This window comes from Peromyscus eremicus, chromosome 2 (genome assembly GCF_949786415.1).
Source record: "Peromyscus eremicus chromosome 2, PerEre_H2_v1, whole genome shotgun sequence".
Taxonomy (NCBI): domain Eukaryota; kingdom Metazoa; phylum Chordata; class Mammalia; order Rodentia; family Cricetidae; genus Peromyscus; species Peromyscus eremicus.
This window is the reverse complement of record NC_081417.1, coordinates 36,704,407-36,728,118: the sequence shown is the minus strand read 5'-3', so window position 1 is coordinate 36,728,118 and position 23,712 is coordinate 36,704,407. Positions and strand designations below refer to the sequence as shown.

At 46.3% G+C, this 23,712-nt stretch overlaps 1 protein-coding gene across 3 annotated transcripts in view; it reads left to right on the top strand.

The window, feature by feature from the left end:
• The window catches only part of Sulf1 (sulfatase 1), a 162,511-nt gene extending 141,400 nt beyond the window's left edge, over window positions 1-21,111 (top strand). For 2 of the 3 annotated variants that reach the window (XM_059254000.1, XM_059254001.1), the window contains 4 exons: window positions 642-817; window positions 5,118-5,260; window positions 5,353-5,476; window positions 20,236-21,111. In XM_059254000.1, coding sequence (XP_059109983.1) covers window positions 642-817; window positions 5,118-5,260; window positions 5,353-5,476; window positions 20,236-21,062 — 1,270 coding nt within the window. In that variant the 3' untranslated portion in view covers window positions 21,063-21,111. Of the gene's footprint in view, window positions 1-641; window positions 818-5,117; window positions 5,261-5,352; window positions 5,477-8,000; window positions 8,035-20,235 lie in introns of all 3 variants that reach the window. The other variant, XM_059254002.1, reaches the window with a different exon arrangement.
• Window positions 21,112-23,712: the final 2,601 nt, after the last annotated feature.

The following is a 23,712-nucleotide window of genomic DNA, read 5'->3' as shown; positions in this document are numbered from 1 at the left end:
GGCAGCACTAATTAGACTCGCTGGGCTATTGAGAGAGAGAGAGAGAGAGAGAGAGAGAGAGAGAGAGAGAGAGAGAGAGAGGAAGTTGGGAAGAGGATGAGTGAAGGGAGGTCTGGGGGGTGTGTAGCACAAGCTGGGGGCGGATATGATCTTATCTCATATACGTGGATGAAATTTGGAATTCTCAAAGAATAAATATTTTAAAGAAGAAACATGCTAATTATTTATTTAAAAATTTATTTTGTATAATTTGCCAAATGGTTTTTAATCCACCTAGTGTAAGCCGGCCCATCCAACTAACCATTTATTGACTCAGTGGCTGCCTGAGGGGTACTGAGCTTCCGGGAGGTCACGTTATTGTCCAAGGGTTGATGTACTGGGACTCGTGCCAACGTTTATTTACATCCATGCTTAAGCACCAGTAACTGTCAGGCTTACTAAAGTTCTAGGAGAACCGTCACTGAGTGAGTTTGCCTCCAGGACACTGGCTATATTTGAAGCCGTCGATGAGAAACAGAGGTCACCCGAGCTCGTGGGGCTGTGTGTCTTCCACGTACACATTTGTGCAAGGCGCAGAACAACAATCCTCCTTTTCATAATGTCCTTGCTGGTCATCAAAACAGTTCCTTGTCTCGGTCCAGGGAGGCTGCAGCCCAGGAGGTAGACAGCAAGCTGCAGCTCTTCAAGGAGAACCGTCGGAGGAAGAAGGCGAGGAAGGAGAAGAAACGCCAGCGGAAAGGGGAGGCGTGCAGCCTGCCTGGCCTCACCTGCTTCACACATGACAACAACCACTGGCAGACTGCCCCGTTCTGGAACCGTAAGTCCCCCCGCGGCACATGCTACCGGAGTGCAGAGAGCACCTCTCCTACCGCACTAACGAAGGCTAAGAATCCCTCAGATAAAACACAGCAGCCCAAAAGGAAAATGCTATATTGTTCTGCGCTCAAATCACTTTGCTGGAAGAAATTACTTTTCCTTTAGGAACTGTGGTTTGGTTTTTCTGTTTTAGTTGGTGTTAGTTTTTGCTCTGATTTTTAAAGATATAGTCTTACTATGTACTCTAAGCTGGCCTAGAACTGTATAGGCCAGGTTGGTCTATTTGCAGTCCCCTTGACTCAGTCTCTCTCATGCTAGCATTACAGGTGCACTGGCTTCTCTCCCTAGAAATGTTTGGTGTTTCTGTTTAAAGACACCAAGTCAGGCCAGGCAGTGGTGGCGCACACCTTTAATCCCAGCACTCAGGAGCCAGGTGGATCTCTGTGAGTTTGAGGCCAGCCTGGTAAACCCTGTCTCGAAAAACAATAGATAGATAGATAGATAGATAGATAGATAGATAGATAGATAGATAGATAAAGACACCAAGTCTCTCCTTGAGGTTTCACACAGAGGCTGACTGAGGCAGTTCCCTCCCAATAAACCTGCTTAGGTCAGCAGCAAATAGATTTTTCCCCAAATAGATTGGTTTCTGCTTTAACTGTAATGCATGTGTCTTAAATGGAATAAAAACATGGTAAAGATACTGTAAACACAGGACCCACACCCTCCTTATCCTGTGCCCCTTTGGTGGAAGACCCTGGGGTCCACAAATGCTTTCCATTTTTTCTTAAATGGCAGAGGATATGGAATAATGGCATACTTTTGAAGAGCGCGCTTGTCTTCTCTGCTCTCACAGTGTTCACTAAGCCAAAGAGGAATCATGTCCCAGGCTCCAGTGACACATCACTGCACTGGAGGCTTCCCAGGAGCACAGCTAAAACCCCAACATTCCAAGGGTCAGTGGAGGGCAGCCAGGCGGATTCTCAAACTGGCATGTGCAGTTCCCCCAGGTCATTCTGTAGGAGATGGTGGCCGCCCCACCCCCCACCCCCATCCCCCACCCCCCACCCCCCACCCCCACCCCCCACCCCCACCCCACCCCCACCCCCCACCCCCCACCCCCCACCCTCACGCTCTGGGCAGCTCTTGCCTCTCAGTCCTGCCCCTTGTTTAAGTTGTGTCTGTCTTTGCACATGTGTTCACAATCACAGTGAGGTCACGTGACTCTTCGTCACGGCATTCAGCTTTTAATGTGGCTCTTGAAATGGAGTTTTGGGGAGTCCCTGTGGGCTATTCAGATTGCTGCAGCAGGGAGTGTGTCCTCATCACACCATGATTCTAGTGGGGAGGGGAAGACAGGCAAGCAAGTGAGCTATGCAAAATAATTACACTTTGTAGCCATCAAATGAAGGCAACAGTGATTGAGGCTTTTGAGGGGACCCTTTAGAGATGATGAGGATAGTGTGTGTGGTAATCATCTTTCCACTACTGTGACGAAATACATGAGACCGTCAACTCAAAAGAAGAAAACATTCATTCCAGCCCAGAGTCTTAGCAGCTCAGTTTGCTTGATCAGCCTTCTTACTTTGGGGCTTGTGGTGGGGAGTCACAAGGGAGCACGTGACAGAGGGATCTATCTGCGGTGGGGAGTCACAAGGGGGCACGTGACAGAGGGATCTATCCGTGGTGGGGAGTCACAAGGGGGCACGTGACAGAGGGATCTATCCGTGGTGGGGAGTCACATGGGAGCTCATGACAGAGGGATCTATCCGTGGTGGGGAGTCACATGGGAGCTCATGACAGAGGGATCTATCCGTGGTGAGGAGTCACATGGGAGCACGTGATAGAGGGATCTATCCTTGGTGGGGAGTTACATGGGAGCACGTGATAGAGGGATCTATCCACGCTGTGGTGGCTAGGAAGCAAAGAGAGAAAGGAGGCGGGCCCCACAGTCCTCATCAAGCTTATGCCCAGTGATGTCAGACCTCCTACTAGGTCCCAGCTCCTAAAGGTTTGATGCTTCCCATTAACACTGCTCCAGGGCCTTGAGGGGCAGTCAATATCCAGACAGCAGCAATGGGCCTTTAACAAGGTGACGACTAAGCATAGACCTAAGTCTAAGGAGTTGTATGTTGTAAAGGGGTCCAAGTGGAAGAGATTAGCATCCCAGCAGAGTGGGCCTGGAAGCAGGGCTCAGAAGTTTTATACTTGTATATTTTATGAAACAAGTTCACAAAGCATTTAAACTATTGATTTGGAAATTTTCTACATAAATTAGAAAATTCTAGCCGCCTGGATTTTAATACGTATGTGTGAACTAAATGTTCACATAAAAAGAATATAAACTATGAATGACATGCTGAGAACACTTTCTTTAAAAAAAATTAAGTGGGCCGGGCGGTGGTGGCGCACGCCTTTAATCCCAGCACTCGGGAGGCAGAGCCAGGCGGATCTCTGTGAGTTCGAGGCCAGCCTGGGCTACCAAGTGAGTTCCAGGAAAAGGCGCAAAGCTACACAGAGAAACCCTGTCTCAAAAAACCAAAAAAAAACCAAAAAAAAAAAAAAAAAAAAAAAAAAAAAAAAAAATTAAGTGGATGAAAATATACTCCATTTTCTAGATATGCTTTTGTAAAAATGTTTCTGGGGTGAAAGGGAGCTGAATGTACAGAACACAGAACACAGGGGAGTTTAGATCAACAAGACCCAAATCTGCATGCCATCATGGCTGACCTGGTACACAGGAGGCGGAGGCAGGAGGATCATGAGACTGAGGCAAGCCTGGGCTACCTGGTCCAAACCCATAAACTGGGCAGTAGCAAGAGTAGTGTGTGTAGATTGACCAGCTGAAGCAGGTAAGCCCTGTTGAGGGGTGTCGGCAGTGGGGAGGCTGCTGCCCACAGTGGTAGGTTATGGAGCATGATGCAGCTTCCTGTCAGTTTTTAACTGCCCCCAAACTCTGGTCTGCTAAAACACTGGAAAACATAATCTCCTCCCATTCACTGTTTAAAAGATCCTCTTTCGCTTGCAGGGCCAGATCCAGTGTGTTCAATATTGCAAAGGGCAGTAGTCTCCCAGCTGAATGTCAGCCTTCTCACCAGACTCCCCTGTGGCCAGCTGTCGGCCGTGTGATGCTGGGACTTAGTTTTCCCATCTATAAGTTGGTATGGGCACAATAATGTGTCTAACGGTTCTTTGAGAACTGAATGAGCTAAGCTACTCAAACATCTTACATCAGCAGTGCCTCCCATTGACTGTGCCTATCTTAAACGTTTTAAGAAATACTTGCTAGAAAGCACATTTCTGAAACTCCATCATCACTCCCTCCATTTTTACAAGAATGAGAATGGATGGCTGGTTTTAAAATTTGATGTCTCTTAAATACTTTCTACAAGTTAGCCAGGGAGCCTCTCTACGTACAAAAGATGTTAACGGTCAAATCTCATTGCATATTAAAATATTATAGAGAGGTCTTGGGGTAACTCAACCAGTAAAATGCTTGGCATGTAACAGGAAGACCTAAGTGCATTCCCCAGGACCCATATAAGCCAGGCTTGGTAACCATGGTTGCAATTTCATTGCTGGGGAGAGAGAAATGGGCAGCTCCCTGGGGCTTGTGGCCAGCCAGTGTAGACTGCTTTAGGGAGTTCTAGACCAAAGAGAGATCCTGTTCCAAAAGCAAGGTGAGTGTCACCTGAGAAAGGACACCCAAAGTTGTCCTCGGTCCTCTACCTGTATGCACATGTGTACGCTCACATACGTGTGTGCCTGCATGCTCCTGTGCGCACACAGTCGGTGCTGTAAGGGCCCTTTTGTAACTGCAAATGACATCACCTCCGAATCCATCAAGCTAGGTTCCATCCTCGTCTAAGACTCTGTCTCTCCAACACATAGTTGTGACCCTGACTGTGTGACCTGAGACACAGTGAGGGCACCAGTTCTGTCGCTTGTGGAAACAGCCATGTCTTCCTTTCAGAAAAGATCAAAATAGCCATAAACAGAAGCTCTACCTCTCTTCTCCCAAAACTCCAACCACTCACCCCATTTTGGGGCCGCCACCTTCCAGAGTTAAGGGGGGCAGCTAACTTAGTGGCCTGCAACTTGACCTTGGTCTTCAGCCTGTATGAGCCCCCTGCAATGTCCCAGGTTGCATAGAGGAAAGGACATAGTCATCTTTGGACAGCCAATCACAGTACTTATAAGAAAGCATCCATGAAGCTTGTAAGGGATTTAATATTGACATGGCCAGTTTGTGACGGTGTCTCATTCTTCTTGTTGTGCTGTTTTTCTCTCTTTTCTGGCAGTGGGGTCGTTCTGCGCATGCACGAGTTCTAACAACAACACATACTGGTGTTTGCGTACAGTTAATGAGACGCACAATTTTCTCTTTTGTGAGTTTGCTACTGGCTTTCTGGAGTATTTTGACATGAATACGGATCCTTATCAGGTAAGACACTCTGCTTTCATTTGACAAGCGTGGTTGGAAACAGGATAACCGGACACGAGCTTATGTCCGCTGTCCTGCCCATTCGTCCACAGCTCACCAACACGGTACACACCGTAGAACGGGGCATTTTGAATCAGCTACACATACAGCTAATGGAGCTCCGCAGCTGTCAAGGGTACAAGCAGTGCAACCCCAGACCCAAGAGCCTTGACATTGGTAAGAAAAAAGCATTACTTCTTTCTATCGTATTTAGAAAATTCTTTGTATTGTCAAAACTTCTCCTTTTGACACATTTCCATGTATAAGCATATAGTTTGTGGTACTTAACAGGAGCAGCTTTGTAGACAGTTCTAAACATAATTTGGTCTCTAAGTCTCTCACTCTGAGTATAGTGACAGGAAGCTGAGTTTACTGAAAGATTGAGTGTGGGTATACCTCCAATGACTTGCACATGTCCTCTGTATCAGAAAACCTCAATTTCTGACAGAAGCATCCATGGGAAGGTGAGATCAAGGCTTTGAGGATTTCTTATGGTTGCCCTTAACAGTCCTAAGTAAACCAGAAGCTCTTGTTACAGTCGCTTTGTAGAGACCCACAGTGCCCTGCGTTTCCTTGTTATCATCTGGAACCACCCACCCCTATCCAAATCTGTGTCCCAAACAAGGGAATTCCATTTCTTTTACCACCATCTCCCATTTGAAAACAGAAATATTTAGGAAGCTCATTAACTTGGAATCTGAAATGGTGCTGGGAAGATTCCCGCCCTGTCCTGATGTGTGCGCCTGATTTTTTTTTCTCCTTTTGGCTTATGTAGATGTGGCTCTTTGCACTATTGGCTCAGCCTGTGCCCACCAACTAGAAAAGTCATTGTCTATACCATTTCTGTAGAAATGTCAATGTCAGCTATTCACAGAAGGGAAGAGAAAGAACTGGAGAGACCCTGACATCCCTGCAGAGTGACAAACTGAAGTCACTGGCTTTGGAAAGCAGTTTGCAGGAGCCCCCACACCCTCTGTGAGACAAGTTCTTACCGTACATAGCTGGGCTGACCTCCAACTTACTGTGTGGCCCAGTATGGCCGGTCTCCCAAATGCTGGGAATATAGGTATAAGTCACAATGCCCGACTTGCAAGTGCGCGCTCTCTCTCCCTCTCTCTCTCCCTCTCCCTCTCCCTCTCTCTCTCTAGTTTTGATTATGTGCATATGTGGATATGGGTTTGTGCACTCATTATGGGTTTGTGCACATGAGTGCAATACCACAAGAGGCCTGAATAGAGAGTGTCATTATCCCCTGGAACTGGAGTTACAGGCAATTGCAAGCCACCTGACGTGGTGCTGGACACCAAACTCTGGTCCCCTGGAAGAGCACTATATGCTCTTAACCAGTGAGCTATTTTTTTTTTCCATCCCAGGTGGAGCATATTTAATGCAACCAAGTCTCAACCTGCGGTTTGTAGGTCCGGTGTAGAGCCAGCATCCCTAGCAATGAAAATGACAGCCGTCTGGTCATGTCACTTTGTGGTAGTTACTTCTTTGTTGCTGTGATAAAACACCATGACAAAAAGCCCCTTACGGAAGAAAGAGTTTTGGTTTACAGTTCCAGAGGGAGAAGAGTCCATCATGGTAGGGAAACACGGTAGCAAGTGGTAGGCGAGGTGGTTGGAGCAGGAAGCCGAACCACAAATGAAACAGAGACAGAACAGCAGGTAAGGCGACACTCTAAACACTCAAAGCCCACCACCAGTGACAGACTTCCTCCAGCAAGGCTCCACCACCCCAAGGCTCTGTTACCGCCCCCCAAAAGCTCCTCCAACTCAGCGTTCAAACATCTGAACTGATGGGGGACCACAGACTTGAAGGGAGAAATGAGGGTCTCCCAAAATGATCAACCCACTGGCTTGTTATTTCCACCACTGGAGGGTCCTAGATCCAGCCACGGGTGACCTACAGGAAAGTCCCGTGACGTGTCGTAGCTCAGTTCCCCATCAACACCTAGGGAACATCACCCAAGCAAGAACCAGGCCTGCAAAGCAGGTCTTTGGGCTGCTCACTTCACTCAGGTGAAAGCTTGGGAATAACCTGCTTATACACTGATCTTTTCCGGAAATCAAAGAAAGAAGACAAGGAAAGAAAAATAGGAGTGAAAAGTGGGGAAAAGCCAACCTGAGAAGGCCTGGAATCCAAGCCAAACTCTTAGAGGGACTAGAAATATTACATGCAGCTATCACCCCCCAAAAGAATAGAGCACCCTAAGTCATCAGTGGTGACTTATCAGCTCCACTGTGAGGAACTGATAGGGTCCTTAACAGTGAAATAACAAGCCCGGTGGGGCCTGCCTGTTGCTGTGCGCTTGAAGTAGACCTCTCCAGCGTCTGGACTGTTCCTGTGGGAGATAACTCTTGTCCTCCCTTTTCAAGTGCCACCCCCACCCCCAAAATTTTAATTTACTCAAAATTACATGAACTTCTGGAAACACCTTTCACACTGCCCTCTTGTTCTCACCCAGATTTGTCTTTTTACCTTTCTTTTTTTTTTTTTTTTGCTTTAAGACTTTTCATTCTTAGCACTCCGTTCTTTTGAGACTAATTAATAGACTCTCTCCGTTGGATGTCAATGCTGCCTGTATTTAACGCAGTGTGTTTCTTTCTAGGATTTAGATGTAGTCGTGGACACTGCCGCGTAGTGAAAGGTTCTGTGAGATCTAAAGCTAACCGATTCCTCTTCTATTTTCCTATATCAGGAACTAAAGATGGCGGAAGCTATGACCTACACAGGTATTCACACTTCCTTGTTCTCAACAGCTTCTTCCCCGTAATTGCATGATCCGTCATTTCAACTAGTTCCTGTTTCTTACCATCTCGCACAGAGCATAGGTTGCGGTGCATGCGGGTCCTAACGCCATCCTCATTCCCACTGAGTCCCTGACTCCAGGCCCGTCATTCTGCTTTTAAATCAGTTCTACTGCCCTCATGAGATGCCCTTCTGAGCATTTACCTTCTGCTGTGCATGCCATGCCTGTTTGCTTGTTGAATGAGACTTTGAAGCAAGGAATGCTGGGACCGGAGAATGGAGAATGGCCTCTGGGAGAGTGGGGTGATTGATTTCCTGTGTTTTGTTTCCACATTTGGGTAGAGAGGCTGCATGGGACTAAGAGATTTTTTTTTTTTTCATTTAAGAATACTGCTAATAATTTTTTTAAAAGAACTAAGGGAAATTGTGAGAACACTCTGAAGCTGAAGTCAGAAGAAACACAGAATTTCCTTGTGAGCGGTCATTAATTAACGTTGGTGGCACAGGCATGGGGAGAACTGAGATGGTTCTGCAGGGTGGAGGGGGATGAAGAGAAGGTGCCAGGGGTCGGGGACAAGGTGTTCAGGATCAAACAGCAAGTTCTCAACATACACATCAACAACAGTCCCGACACAGGAAACTTCATAACTAGCCCTCACCTTGATATGCCATCCCTCCCCCGCCCTTAACCCACATCCTCCTCTCCTACATGGAGGAGGCCATACACCTGGGAGCTTGCTCACTGATCATCCAGAAATGTCAGCCATTGCTGATTTTCTACCCTGAGCCTAGGCTTTGGAAGATTTATCTGAAATGTGCCGCTGTGGGGACGTGTGGGCAGCCCTTACCATCGGTGCTAAAGGACACTGAGGTTTTAGTGTGTCCAAACTCTAGGCAATGCACTCGCTTACATAGCAACTGTCTACCAAAGCAGGAGGCATTAGTTGGCACCACCACACTGATACCACTTCAGAGAAACTGGAGAAGATTGCCATCCAAAGTCCCCTGGTGATATCGCCCACGAACTTCCTGAGCAGGGTCTGCATGCTTCCCTTTAGAGGCAGATCATTGATCCAGAGAAGCTAAATGACATCACGAAAGGCAGAAAGTAAAGAAAGCTGGGGTATTGGGGGCATCTTCCGTTGTTTCTCCATCCTCCATCTGCTCCTGCACCAACCCCCACCATCCCCAAGAGATATTAATAAGACAGAGTCAAGCCTACTCTTAAGCTAGCTTTCCCAAGGATAGGCTGACAAGGAACTGCCCTCTACACCTGAAATATGTCACCTGCTTCCCAATGTGTTAAGAAATTTCCAAAGGATGACATTATAAATGGACCTAACATTAAATACGGACATTACAGTTACTTTATGATAATTCCAATTTACGCTCAGGGATATTCAGTCTCCTGTCTATTGCTTGTGTCATGAAAGAGGTTAGAGAATGTTGACAGGTTAGTCAAGGCATGTGCCTGGCCAGAACTCAGTCACAGTTACTCCCCATGGCAAAATGAAGTCATCCTAGATGACAGTGAAGAGAGCATTTGACTTCACTTAGGATGTAATCAAGTGAGGGACGTCTGAGACTCTCAGCTTCCCTGGTGCCTGCCACCTCCACTCAAAGGTTCGATAACCCCTAATTTGTAAGTCCATTCTAGCACAGCCTTGGCAACTTCTGCTACAAAAAGGTGCTCATGGGATGGCTCAATGTCTCCAGTTCCTCTTTTGGTTATGTTCTAACTCCTCACCAATGGCCAGTCTAACTGATATTTTATAAGTCAAAATCACTGTCACCGTCTGTTAGTTACTTTTCCATTTCTGTGATGAGACACTACGACCCAGGCAACTTTTAGAAGAGTTTATTTGAGGCTTACGGTTTCAGAGGGTGAGAGTCCATCACGGTGGGGATCATGGCAGCAGGCAGGCAGGCAGGCATTGGAGCAATAGCTGAGAGCTCACATCTTGATCCACAAGCAGGAGGCAAAAGAAAATTGCAAGAATGTAAACCTCAAAGCCCACCCCCACTGACACATCCACCCCAACAAGGCCACACCTAATCTTCCCAAACAGTTCCACCACCTGGAGACCAAGTGTTCAAATGGATAAGCCTATGAGGGCCGTTCTCATTCAAACCGCCACACTGTCTGACCCCACCATCTCAGAACCATGGAGGCCAATGGTCTTCCTATGAATGTCTGTGTTGCTCATGGCGATCTTAGTTACTAAGAGATCACCATCTCATCACACCTGGGGCCTCACCAATCCCTGGTGCAGGCTTGGGTGTGGGATTCCTCTCTCACACGTCTTGTTGGATTCAAGAGAACATGGGCAAAAGAAGTCTCTGTATGAGCAGATCTATTTCAAATGCTGCCGGCTTCCAACAGTATTTACCCTTACAAATAACTCCATTGATGGCACCACCTCAGGGCGTCTTGGCAAGCTTTCATTCCTTAAGGTTTTGATAGTTTTAGACAACAAACTAAGATCACTTATAAAATGTTGTAGTTACTCAGTTACCCAGTCACTTTGCGTGCAGAAAGAGCAAGTGTCACGGTGTGCCTGTGGAGGTTCAAGGACAACGTGTGGGAGTCAGTTTTCTCCTTCCACCATGTGGGTTCTCAGGGGTGAAATCAAGTCATGAGACTTGGTGGCAAGTGCCTCTGCCTGCTGAGCCATCTTCTCCCCCCACCCCTACCAACAACATTAATGGTAAAGTTCAGTGAGGTCAGACTTCATTAGAAATGGTGACAGCCTGGGCCAGGGATGTAGCTCAGTTGGTAGAGGGCGTGTCTGACATTTAAGAAGACCTTGTTCTCTTCACAATCCTGCATAAAATTGGGTGTGTTGGCCTATATCTGTAATCCCAGCTCAAAGAAAGAAAGAAAGAAAGAAAGAAAGAAAGAAAGAAAGAAAGAAAGAAAGAAAGAAAGAAAGGAAGGAAGGAAGGAAAAAAGAAAGAAAGAAAGAAGGAAAGAGGAAAAGAAAAGAAAATGTGTAACAGCCAGATGTCAACAATTAGGAACTGGAAATCTCAGCATACAAGGCACTGCAGAAAGTCCATCCTGTACAAAACAAACTACATAATTGTAAGGAGTATTCAGACCTTTTTAGAGGATCTTCAGAGATCAGTCATTTCCCCCTGCACACCCCCTCCTTGCCCTCTGTTGTCAGCACCTGGGGTGGGGACAAGTGCAATGTTTTTCTTGTCACATGTCCTTTTTGCAGCTAGAAGCAACTGATGGCCTAGCACTGGAAACGGCACCCAGGACTCTGGAATTTCTATCTTGTGTCAGAGACATAAACTCTGTGATGCAATGTGGAATGAGGATCAACAGGTCCAGTGGACATTTATTTTTCCCTTTGTACACAAGCATCACTTCTGCTGCGAAACTGTGATGTCCAAGAAGAAGTCCTGACAATGTGGCTAAGGGCCCAGTGGCTGGGGGGAGTTGCTGGGCAGTTCATGGCAGCTTTGTTCTGTAGATTGGCTACCTACCTGATCTTATGTACTGAATCCTCTAGGCTGCAGACTACAGTGAGATCCACCTTTGGCCACTAGCCTCTGTCCACATTGGGTGTAGATGGACGTTTCCATGACCCAGCTGCCTGGTCCCAAATAACCAACTCAGAGGCTGAATATGAATTATAATGCTCGGGCAATAGCCCAGGCTTATTACTAACTAGCTCTTACATTTTAAGTTAACCCATATTTCTATTTATGCTTTGACACGTGGCAATGCCTTTATTAACATGGCATGTTCATCTCCTGATCCCTCTGTGTCTGACTGGCAACTCCTGACTCTGCCCTTCTCCTTCCCATCATCCTTAGTTTGGTCACCTCATCTATACTTCCTGTCTTGCTACTGGCCAATCAGCATTTTATTAAACCAATTCAAGTGACAAATCTTCACAGTGTATAAGAGGATTATTCCACAGCAATTGGGACTGGTCCCTCTTCCCCCAGAGCAACAGTTAATGCTGAAGATGGCTGTGGGCAGCATAGTTGGTCATCCCCACGGCACTGCCAGGCTGCCTACGGTTCTAATCCCAGTCTTCTTGTGTTCATACTTGCTGTGTAACAAACTCCAGGGAGTGGTGGCTTTTGTTGGTGAACAGAATATGGGACACAAAGCAACCTGAATGAACGAAGCAGTGTGTGAGGGGGAACAGCATGTAGTATTCATTCTCAAACATAAGTTCGTGTATTTTACAAGTGTCATCCAGAAAGGATGGTGGCTCAGCTTGAAACCGAGGTGTATTCTGGAATTTTCTTTAGTGGTTTTGTGACTTTCCTGTTTCAAGTGTGGGATGAGATTTATCCGTAACTTGAAATCATTTACATTTATCCTAAAGGTTTGCTTTTCAGAACAAAGCCAGCCAAATGTTTGCTCTCTGAATAAAGAGTTTCATAAGAGCCCAAAGAAAAGTATGGTTTTGTGAACTGAGAAGTGGCAGAGGCCGGCACAGGACACAGATGATTTAGCATCCCTAGTCCAAGCTGGCCTTGAGTTTCTGATCCTCTTCTCCCTTCTTCTAAGTGCTAAGATTATGAGCATGTACCACCACATCCAGTTTATATCATGCTGGGGATTGAACCTGGGGCTCTATGTATGCTAGGCAAGCACTCCACCAATGGGGCTACATCCCCACCCTAATGTCTAATAATTTTTGATGTTCTATTTTCATATAACCTGGCATTTACAGAAAGGCTGTTGGGACAGAGCTAAGAAATTTTGCCCCATTTGCTTCATTTCCTCTCTCTCCTCCTACAAACACACTTTCTACATCAATTCTGGGTCCTTTGCAGGCATCATATCCCTCTGTGCAGAAATGTTTTACTATGTAGTTTCCAAGGACATTTTTGCACATGACCGTTGTACCCTAGTGAAAATCAGGCCATCAGCATGAACTAAGCACCATTATCTAATCCGCATTCCGTGGCCACATCTGGCCACATGTTCCAATAAGGTCATGTTTGTAGTCTTTGGTTTCTGGTCCAGGATTCAGTCCAGAATCATATGTCATATAAAACTGTCATCTTTCTTAAGTGTCATCCCTACTAGAGCAGTTTCTCCACTTTTCATTGTGGGTGATGACATTTCGTAGGCCACCAGCCAGTTGCTTTATAAAATGCCCCCCCCCCCCACAACATGACGTTTGTCTAGAGATGGGAGTTGTCTATGTGGGCAGGACTATTATTAAAAACAGCGCTGTGCCCTGGGGATATCTTCTCTGGGTGCTTGTTGTTTGGCTGATGTATTGCTTGCTAGGCTCGTCCACCATGTAATTGCTTGTCCTTCTCTTTCACAAACAGTCAGTCTACTCACTTTTGCTGGCAGTTGTGACTTTCTTTGGCCTGGTCCTTCACTGCGTTTGTTTGATTTTTGTCTGGTGTTTGTTGGAGCACGCACTCTATCACTGAGCCCCGCTCCAGCCTGGAGTTAGTCATTATTAATGTAATGGCTGCAAATGGATTTGTTTCCAGCCCCATTATTCCTCCTTGGGCTCTCAATATGTTCTACCATGAACAAGTAACTTCCCATTTCAACCGTCATTTGTGTAAGGCTGGTGCAAAGCTTTTCATTTTCCTCGGAAGATTCTTTTCCTATCCTTATTGTAATGCCCAACGTGTCCCGGGATTGGCCACAAGTGTCACTTTAAGTCCTCTGTGTGATTCTAGAAAGTTCCCTATTGTTCTTAAATACTGGCTTGATGCCCTGAAATATGTCCAAGGTCAGCTTATATTTGTTGCCACCCAACATCTAGAAGCAGCGATTTCTGGGCACCAATTCCTATTTGGGAGGTCTGGGAAGTGGACACCAGACGTGGACTTGAGATGTGCACCACTGCCACTGAAGTGTCTGTGCATCAATGTCCATCCTCTCCTTGTGTCTGTGCATCCACATCCATCCTCTCCCTGTGTCTGTGCATCCACATCCATCCTCTCCCTGTGTCTGTGCATCCATGTCCACTCTTTCCCTGTGTCTGTGCATCCATGTCCACCCTTTCCCTGTGTCTGTGCATCCATATCCACCCTTTCCCTGTGTCTGTGCATCCACATCCACCCTTTCCCTGTGTCTGTGCATCCACATCCACCCTTTCCCTGTGTCTGTGCATCTATATCCATCCTCTCCCTGTGTCTGTGCATCTGTGTCCACCCTTTACCTGTGTGTGTGCATCCACATCCACCCTTTCCCTGTGTGTGTGCATCCACATCCACCCTTTCCCTGTGTCTGTGCATCCACATCCACCCTTTCCCTGTGTCTGTGCATCTGTGTCCACCCTTTCCCTGTGTCTGTGCATCCACATCCACCCTTTCCCTGTGTCTGTGCATCCACATCCACCCTTTCCCTGTGTCTGTGCATCCACATCCACCCTTTCCCTGTGTCTGTGCATCCGTGTCCACCCTTTCCCTGTGTCTGTGCATCCATATCCACCCTTTCCCTGTGTCTGTGCATCCACATCCACCCTTTCCCTGTGTCTGTGCATCTGTGTCCACCCTTTCCCTGTGTCTGTGCATCCACGTCCACCCTTTCCCTGTGTCTGTGCATCCATATCCACCCTTTCCCTGTGTCTGTGCATCCATATCCACCCTTTCCCTGTGTCTGTGCATCCATATCCACCCTTTCCCTGTGTCTGTGCATCCATATCCACCCTTTCCCTGTGTTTGTGCATCCATGTCCACCCTTTCCCTGTGTCTGTGCATTCATGTCCACCCTTTCCCTGTGTCTGTGCATCCACATCCATCCTCTCCCTGTGTTTGTGCATCCATGTCCACCCTTTCCCTGTGTCTGTGCATCCATATCCACCCTTTCCCTGTGTCTGTGCATCCATATCCACCCTTTCCCTGTGTTTGTGCATCCATGTCCACCCTTTCCCTGTGTCTGTGCATCCATATCCACCCTTTCCCTGTGTTTGTGCATCCACATCCACCCTTTCCCTGTGTTTGTGCATCCATATCCACCCTTTCCCTGTGTCTGTGCATCCATATCCACCCTTTCCCTGTGTCTGTGCATCCATATCCACCCTTTCCCTGTGTTTGTGCATCCATGTCCACCCTTTCCCTGTGTCTGTGCATTCATGTCCACCCTTTCCCTGTGTCTGTGCATCCACATCCACCCTTTCCCTGTGTCTGTGCATCCATATCCATCCTTTCCCTGTGTCTGTGCATCCACATCCACCCTTTCCCTGTGTCTGTGCATCCATATCCATCCTTTCCCTGTGTCTGTGCATCCACATCCACCCTTTCCCTGTGTCTGTGCATCCATATCCACCCTTTCCCTGTGTCTGTGCATCCATATCCACTCTTTCCCTGTGTCTGTGCATCCGTGTCCACCCTTTCCCTGTGTCTGTGCATCCATATCCACCCTTTCCCTGTGTCTGTGCATCCACATCCACCCTTTCCCTGTGTCTGTGCATCCACATCCACCCTTTCCCTGTGTCTGTGCATCCATATCCACTCTTTCCCTGTGTCTGTGCATCCATATCCACTCTTTCCCTGTGTCTGTGCATCCGTGTCCACCCTTTCCCTGTGTCTGTGCATCCATATCCACCCTTTCCCTGTGTCTGTGCATCCACATCCACCCTTTCCCTGTGTCTGTGCATCCATATCCACTCTTTCCCTGTGTCTGTGCATCTATATCCATCCTCTCCCTGTGTCTGTGCATCTGTGTCCACCCTTTCCCTGTGTCTGTGCATCCATATCCACTCTTTCCCTGTGTCTGTGCATCCATATCCACCCTTTCCCTGTGTCTGTGCATCCACATCCACCCTTTCCCTGTGTATGTGCATCCATGTCCACCCTTTCCCTGTGTCTGTGCATCCGTGTCCACCCTTTCCCTGTGTCTGTGCATCCATGTCCATCCTTTCCCTGTGTCTGTGCATCCATATCCATCCTTTCCCTGTGTCTGTGCATCCACATCCACCCTTTCCCTGTGTCTGTGCATCCACATCCACCCTTTCCCTGTGTCTGTGCATCCACATCCATCCTTTCCCTGTGTCTGTGCATCCACATCCACCCTTTCCCTGTGTCTGTGCATCCGTGTCCACCCTTTCCCTGTGTCTGTGCATCTATATCCACCTTTTCTTTCCCTATGTCTGTGCATCCATGTCTATCCTTTCCCTGTGCAGAAATGTCTCAGAAGTGAACTAAGTCTTCCAGTGTGACCTCGCCTTGTCCTTGATCCTAATGAGGATGCTTTTAGGATATCCCCACCAGGAGAGAGAGAGAGAGAGAGAGAGAGAGAGAGAGAGAGAGAGAGAGAGAGAGAGAGAGAGAGAGAGACTTTGGAACCAAGTTGTGAGTACCATCATCATGCTAGGAAACAGCCATGAATTTTCCTATCAGTGCTTTCGCCATCAGTGAGAACTGAATTTGTCAAGCTGATTTCCAGCATCTATGAGCTGCTCAGATAATTTTTTTCTCTTTAGATTTATGAATAAGTTACATTATATTAATATATCTGCTAAGAAAAATAAACTTTTCACTCCTGGGCTAAATGATTTTGGGTTGCTGTGCATGCTTTTCTTAATAGAATATTGAATTCTTCCCACTAGTGGTTATTAGGAGCTTATATCATATTTACTAGCAATATCTGCCTATAATCTCCTTTTTCTTGGTGCTAGCACTACTATTCAAATACGATCTTAGTTTCTTATGGTCACTGTAGCAATTTGCTGCCATGTCTCCGAACAGCATGCACTTATTCCCTTATGTTTCCAGGGGCAAGAAGTCTAAAATGACTCTTCCCAGCCTAAAGGTGTCAGCAGGCTTGCATTCACGTCAGGGCTTCAGAGAACTCTGTTTCTTTGTCCTTTCTGGTTTCTTAAGTGACTGTCTCTTCCTTGTCTATGGCCTCATCTTTGAAGACAGCAACATAAGCATCTACTGTTCCTCTCTGCCTCCAGCCCTCTCCTGTGTGTTCCAGTCAAGGCTCCTCTGATTCTCCTGCTTCTCTACATTACCATCTCCCCAAGGTCCCTGGGGGTCATCTTGACTTCACCTGAACATTGCCCCATCAAGACCCATAACTTTGTCACACTTGCAAGATCCCTTTTGCCTCCTAAAGTGATGCCCATAGCTTCTGAGGAGTTGGATGTGGACATCTCTGAATCAGGCAAAGGGGGCCATTGTTCTGCCGCTCTCTCCCCTCGGTGTTAGGCTTGCTTCACCAAATGTGTCCTGATGTTTTCTCTTCCTTTCTGTTTTCTAGAACAGGTATATGGCATCAGGGCTCTAGGGGGGCAACACCTTCCCCAAGAAACCACATGGACCCAGTGCTTCTTTACTGAGTGGTTCTTCATAACCGCTTCTTTGTTGGAAACTGCTCGGTTTCAGCTTCTGTCTCTGCTAGATCAGCAAGCTGCTTCCTGAGCAGTTATTAAGGCTTTGCATCTGGAGGACCTGGGAGAAGAGGAAGTTGAGGTGACAGGAAGAAATGCAGTTTCACCCGCATCGTCCCCTAGTCACGCTTCTTTATACAGCTTGAAGCCCACCCAGTGGCGATCCTCAATCCTTGTTCAGCCTCCCTTGCTGGAACCATATTATCTCCTCATTCACACAGCAGATGCATCAACTCCTCGACCGGTTCCCTAGGGAACCGGGACTCCCAATATCCTATGCAGCACGCTGTGTCCAGTTAATACAATGTATCCATTTATAATCGGCATGGTGGCCCGGGCCTTTAATCCCAGCACTTGGGAGGCAGAGGCAGGCGGATCTCTGTGAGTTCAAGGCCAGCCTGGTCTACAGAGCGAGTTCCAGGACAGCCAGGGCTGTGCAGAGAAACTCTGTCTTCAAAAACCAAAAGAAGAAGAAAAAGGAGGAGGAGGGAGAGGAGAAGGAGAGGAAGAAAAGAAGAAGAAGAAATGTGAAATAGCTTCTGCTTGGCCTAAGAAGCAGAAAGTTTCTATGAGTGTGAAAATATGTAACTTAGCAGTCCAAATTGGTCCGTATCTTCTGTTTCAAACCTTTAATGATGTCCTTGAACATTTCATCTACCATCAGGACTGCAGAGCCCAGTCCCGAGAGTCCGTTCCTGTCCAGACCCGGGAAACATCTTGAGGCCTGTGTAGTCCAGCTGTGCACAAGGCCTTCCCCTGGGGAAACTTCCCCTTGGCGTCCTTTCCCCTTCCTGTGGGCCAATAGAACAACTCTTGTCAGCACTGCATGACTGAAGAGGTGTAAGAACATCCTCCACATTGCTGCAGCCCGAGCCCTGTCCACTCGGGTCATACACATAGCTAGTACCTCATGGAGGCACACTGAAGGGGTCCCTTAGTGGCTCCAAGGGTGTTCCAGGAAGTTCTCTTGCTTACTCCAGTCCCTCTGATCTGTCTTTGGGGGGGGGGGGGAGCTTCTTTGATCACGTGCCCATGTATTTGACCTTTCATCGTCCATCATTTCTTCCTCATGAAGATAATCGCGGTTTTTCCCCATTTGAGTCCTAGCCAGGGTTACATTCCTTTCAGTCAGTCGCCCTTGCTTTCTTGTGGTGTCAAACTGTTTTCCTACAGCCTTGAGGCCTGAAGGAGACCTTGGCTGGCTATGAGATTCTTGGTACAAACTCCTTCCTCACCCAAGACAGTTTCCACACCCTCGGACGCTTGACTGCCCAGCACAACTGCAGTGTGGCCTTCCTCACTTCGTGGCTGACGTGGGCAGGGACATTTTCCTCGGGATCCTGTGTTTTATTCTGCTTCATGTTTTCTTTTAGAGTAATTTTGTGTAGATTTAGTTTGCTTTTACTTCATTAATTTGGAGAATTTACACGATTTCTGATTTAAAGGAGATCCTTCCTGCCGGTATAACCCAATATACCATATTCTTACCATTTAACTACTAGGGGCTGGGGGTGGGGGGAGTCACGTGACCTCAGATGGACCTGAAATGTCTTCCCTTTTGCCTCCCTCTTCCTCTGCCACCTGCTTCGTGGAAGCGCCCTTTCTTGTCTCCTTTCTCTGTGGAGCATGCTTTGCAGAGACTGCCGACTTGAATCCCTTCCAGCGGCCTCTCTCACTCTCAGGGCCAAGACTCACCTGGCCTCTGAGGGTGTCTCACACATTGGGGTGACATCTCCTTTCAGGCAACTTCAAATCAACCTTGAGTTCTGTCCCTTTGTTTCCACCAAGGCTGGTGCCAAAGTGTGGCTCGCAACTCTGGGGATGGGGATTGGTATTCATTCTTTGGAATTCGTTCATTTTTTCCAGCTTACAGGTGACCTGAAGATCACAGCCATCTCTCTTATGGGTCCATCGAAGGTGTGGGTTTTGTGTGGCCTTCTGACTTTTCTTGTTGCTGCAAAGCTGTGAGGAATTCACTTAACTAGTCTGGGGGGGTGCCTTTTTCTAAATTTTATCTGAGCACAGTGGTGTACTGTCAGGAAGAAAGCTGATATGCTATGTGTACACGTAAGACCCACTCACATAGAGGCTTCCTGGAAGCATACATCCATGAAGAATCATGTATATGAAGAGACATTTCTGGGCGGATCATTTGAAGAGCTCAATTGCATTTGCATTCAAATTTGATTTTGTACTGAGGACCAAGGACTATAAAATACAAATATTGCACTAAGCATTTGCCTCCTACATTAAAATATCTTGTAGTTAATTTCCTGGAAGCCAATGAGTATAAATGGCTTTGTCCTATAACCGTTCTCACATTGGACAGCTGAGGGACCCAGGTGAGCAGGCTCTGACCCTTCATCCTGCAGAACATTGTCCTTTCCACACCAGCCATGCTTACTTCACAGAGGTTTTTACCTGCTGGCTAGTTTTTCCAATTTTTATTTTAAAGACAATATTTCATGTATCGAGGCTGACCTCAAACTCTCTGTGTAGCCAAGAATGGCTTTGAAATTCTCATTCTCCCATGTCCACCTCTTGAGTGCTGTGATTACAGGCATGTATCTGGTTTTATGTGGTCTAGGGATCAAACCCAGGATTTGTGCATGCTACATAACACTTTACCAACTGACTTACATTCCCAGGCTCCTCCTTTTCCAATTCTTACTATCATTCGGTCACCTTTGTATGCAAAGACCCCTCCTCAACAGCCCAATACTAGGAGAGAGTACTTTTCATTATAACATTTCAAATTAACTTACAAAATAATTACATTGCTCATCAAGTTGAGTCAAAGCATTTTGTTGCACTAATGAGGTCCCTTGGTTTCTCTTTTCACAGAGGACAATTATGGGATGGATGGGAAGGTTAGTCAGTCCAACGTCGTTTCCGACACCAACTGGCAAGGCCTGGAGGAGTTATCCAGTGTGAACGACTACACCGCCGATGAGTACAGACATAACCCTAGACTGAGTCTGGAGTCCTGGACTAGCTACCTGAAGGCTGTAGATAGAACATTTGCACTGCTAAACAGTCACTCTGAGCAAAACAAAGCAAATGGGACTCCAGCTGCTCCAAGCGGTGGCTTCCCAGTCGCCTCTGCTGATCTCTCGGTGTCAGCAGAGATGGCCTCTGCAGAGTCGGGAGAAGACCCAAGTCATGTGGTTGGGGAAACACCTCCCTTGACCTTGCCAGCCAACCTCCAAACCCTGCCTTCGAACAGACCCACATTAAGTCCAGAGAGAAGACTTGAATGGAATAACGACATTCCAGAAGTGAATCATTTGAATTCTGAACACTGGAGAAAAAGTAAAACTGAAAAACAGATGGGGTGGGAGGAGATCCGCCATCTTGACGGTGACATCAGTGGCAACGGCATGACAGAGCTGGGACTCCAGTCTCATCGCAGGCTGCAGCCCATCAGCCAGCATCAACGAGAATGCCCCCAGGATGCAGAGCCAGAAGAGGATGCTTTTGAAGATCAATTGCATCCTCATGTTCATTCTGACAGAACTTCTGTTCATCAAGTGTTCAATGTGTCCGGTGTGGAGCAGCCTATTCATTCCAGCTCCACAGAGAGACTATTGGCCAAGATGCAGAAGAGTGGCATAAAAGAGTGGGTACCGAATCCAGAGGGCAGTGCCTCCTCTCCACTCACCTCTGATTAGATGAAATGTTGCCTGAATCCTTCTAAGTTTTTATTAGTAAACTAGTGGTGGCGAGCATTCTGAGCTCCTCTGGATACATTTGCGCAGTAGAAATTCACTTGTGTGCTCACACATGTGCAGGTGATGCTCGCTCACACATGTGCAGGTGATGCTCGCTCACACATGTGCAGGTGATGCTCACACATGTGCAGGTGATGCTTGCTCACACATGTGCAGGTGATGCTTGCTCACACATGTGCAGGTGATGCTCGCTCACACATGTGCAGGTGATGCTCGCTCACACATGTGCAGGTGATGCTCACACATGTGCAGGTGATGCTTGTTCACACACGTGCAGGTGATGCTTGCTCACACATGTGCAGATGATGCTTGCTCACACATGTGCAGGTGATGCTCACACACGTGCAGGTGATGCTCGCTCACACATGTGCAGGTGATGCTCACACGTGGACTCATTGTAGTTCACTGTTTTCCCAAGAAGAGAAAGGTGGGGGACATTTTGTTGCTTTGTTTTCGGTACTAAAACAGTATTATCTTCTGGATATTGTAGGGACATGCGTATATAAAGTCTATCCAGTCAAAATGGCTAGAATTGTGCCTTTGTAATTTTAAACGCTTGACACCCATGATGACTCCGTCAACACATCTTCCCTGCCTGCATCCTGAAGTTTAGATTCATTTCTAACCACTGGAATTTTTCAACATCATCACATTTGGTTCAATGATTTTGCACTTTGAGTTTGGAATACTGTGTCTGCTTGGTTGGTAGTGTTATTATTTTTTAAAACAGTCTTATCAGAGACATACTGTTTGTCCCAGGCAGGACAAAAGAATAGATCCCCCCAGCAATGACACACAGTATGGATCACATATTGTTTAACGTATGCTTTTTTCAGAAAACATTGCATGTATTTTATACCTCGACGTGCTAAAATTGATTAGCAGAAAGGCATGGCTCACAATGTTGGTGGCAAAAAAAAATAAAATGAGTTAATAAGAAATAAACAAAACAAAAATTACCTGCTCTCTCTGTCCTTAATATATGCTCAGTACTGCTAAATTTTGGTTACCTTCTTGAAAAAGGGACAGGACAAAGGTCATTTTATTTTAATTTTTTTCTTGGTTTGGTTAATAAGCTTAAATATGGGGAAAATATGTGTAGTTTTGGCTTTCTACAAGACAATTTTAATAAACTAAAATCATGAATGCTGTAAAATTTAAACACACCAGTATTTGCTTTATAAACATTGTGGTATGTGAATATTTTTAAAACTATCACCATGCTCTGATTTTTCTAAAAGACATAGTTCAAAACTGCTTTTGAAAATCTGTATTCTTGATGTCACCCTGTTTCTCCTGGACTTTTAGAGACCACTTGAAGGATTACCTCACTGAGAATTTCCATTGTCCTCTTCCTTCCCAAGGTCTTCTCGCTATTGTTTAGCTGGTTGGTGGTTTTCTTTTGACTTTTAGATAATTCAAACATGTGGATAAATTGTATTTTTGTTAAGTGTTTAAGGGAAACACTTTTCAAGAAAATCTAATGTGGTATAGTTGAATCCTTGGTAATCGTAAGTCTTTACCATAGAGCCTGTACATACGCTAACTAGCCGTTGATCAGATGTGGCTGGCAGCTGCTGACTGACGGAATAAACGTATTTATGGTCTTGAATGATGTGCTTTGTAAAGAGATTTCAAGATATTAGGAATCATACTATGTTTTTTTTTTTTTTAATCCTATGTAATGCTCTGTGATACTCTGATAGAACAATTCTGGCTTCAGGAAAGCCTAGAAGCGATATTTCTTGAAATAAAAGGTGTTGAAACATTTTACCCGTTTCAGAGAAGTAACCTTAAGCCAGCTTTTGTGGCCCACATGTTCCCTACATGTTAGCTTGAGTCTGGTTCTTACCTTACATGACTAAGTGTTAGCTATACTTGTCAAAGCACCCCAAATCCATGTATTATAGACCATTCTCGGGTTAGTACCTTTACAGATTTGCCTCCTTGGAGTCCAGAAGGATGAGGCAGAACAGCTCTGTACAGGGCCAGGGCCCAGAGCTCCAGGGCCAGGGCCCAGAGCTCCGTTTTCACCATATAAAAATACTGATTAACTTTTGAGCAAGCGACCCCATATTGATAATCCTCCTTGAGGCCTTGTGAACCCCCTCACGGGTCCTGTGTGTCACAGATGGAGTTCTCTAAAAACAAGAAGGCTCACCCATGAACAGTGCTTTAGAGTTTGGAGGGAGCCATGAGCTTTGAGGTAAACCCAACTGCCCACCAAGACCTTACATGTTTGATATGGACAAATCCCAAATCCGTGTGTGAAAAGTCTCTCGGAATGGCCTTCAGATAAGAAATTAAAAATCTGTGAAATGTCCAGATTAGAGGTTAAAAGAAATAAAGGAGGAGCGTAGCAAAGCATTCAAAGACTTACCCATCTGTCCTTGCATAACATCAAAAAGAGCTAACAAGTTTGGAGGGCATAGGGTCTGAAAATTCATCTTTGCTCCATGCTTCTTTTTTAAATAACTCAAGTTGTGTATATGGAAAAAAAATCAGTGTGCTGTTTCCACTCGTGTGTGCCCTGGTCAGATCTCCTTTCTGCCTACCCCATCCTAAGAGACCCTCCCAGTCATCTGTAATT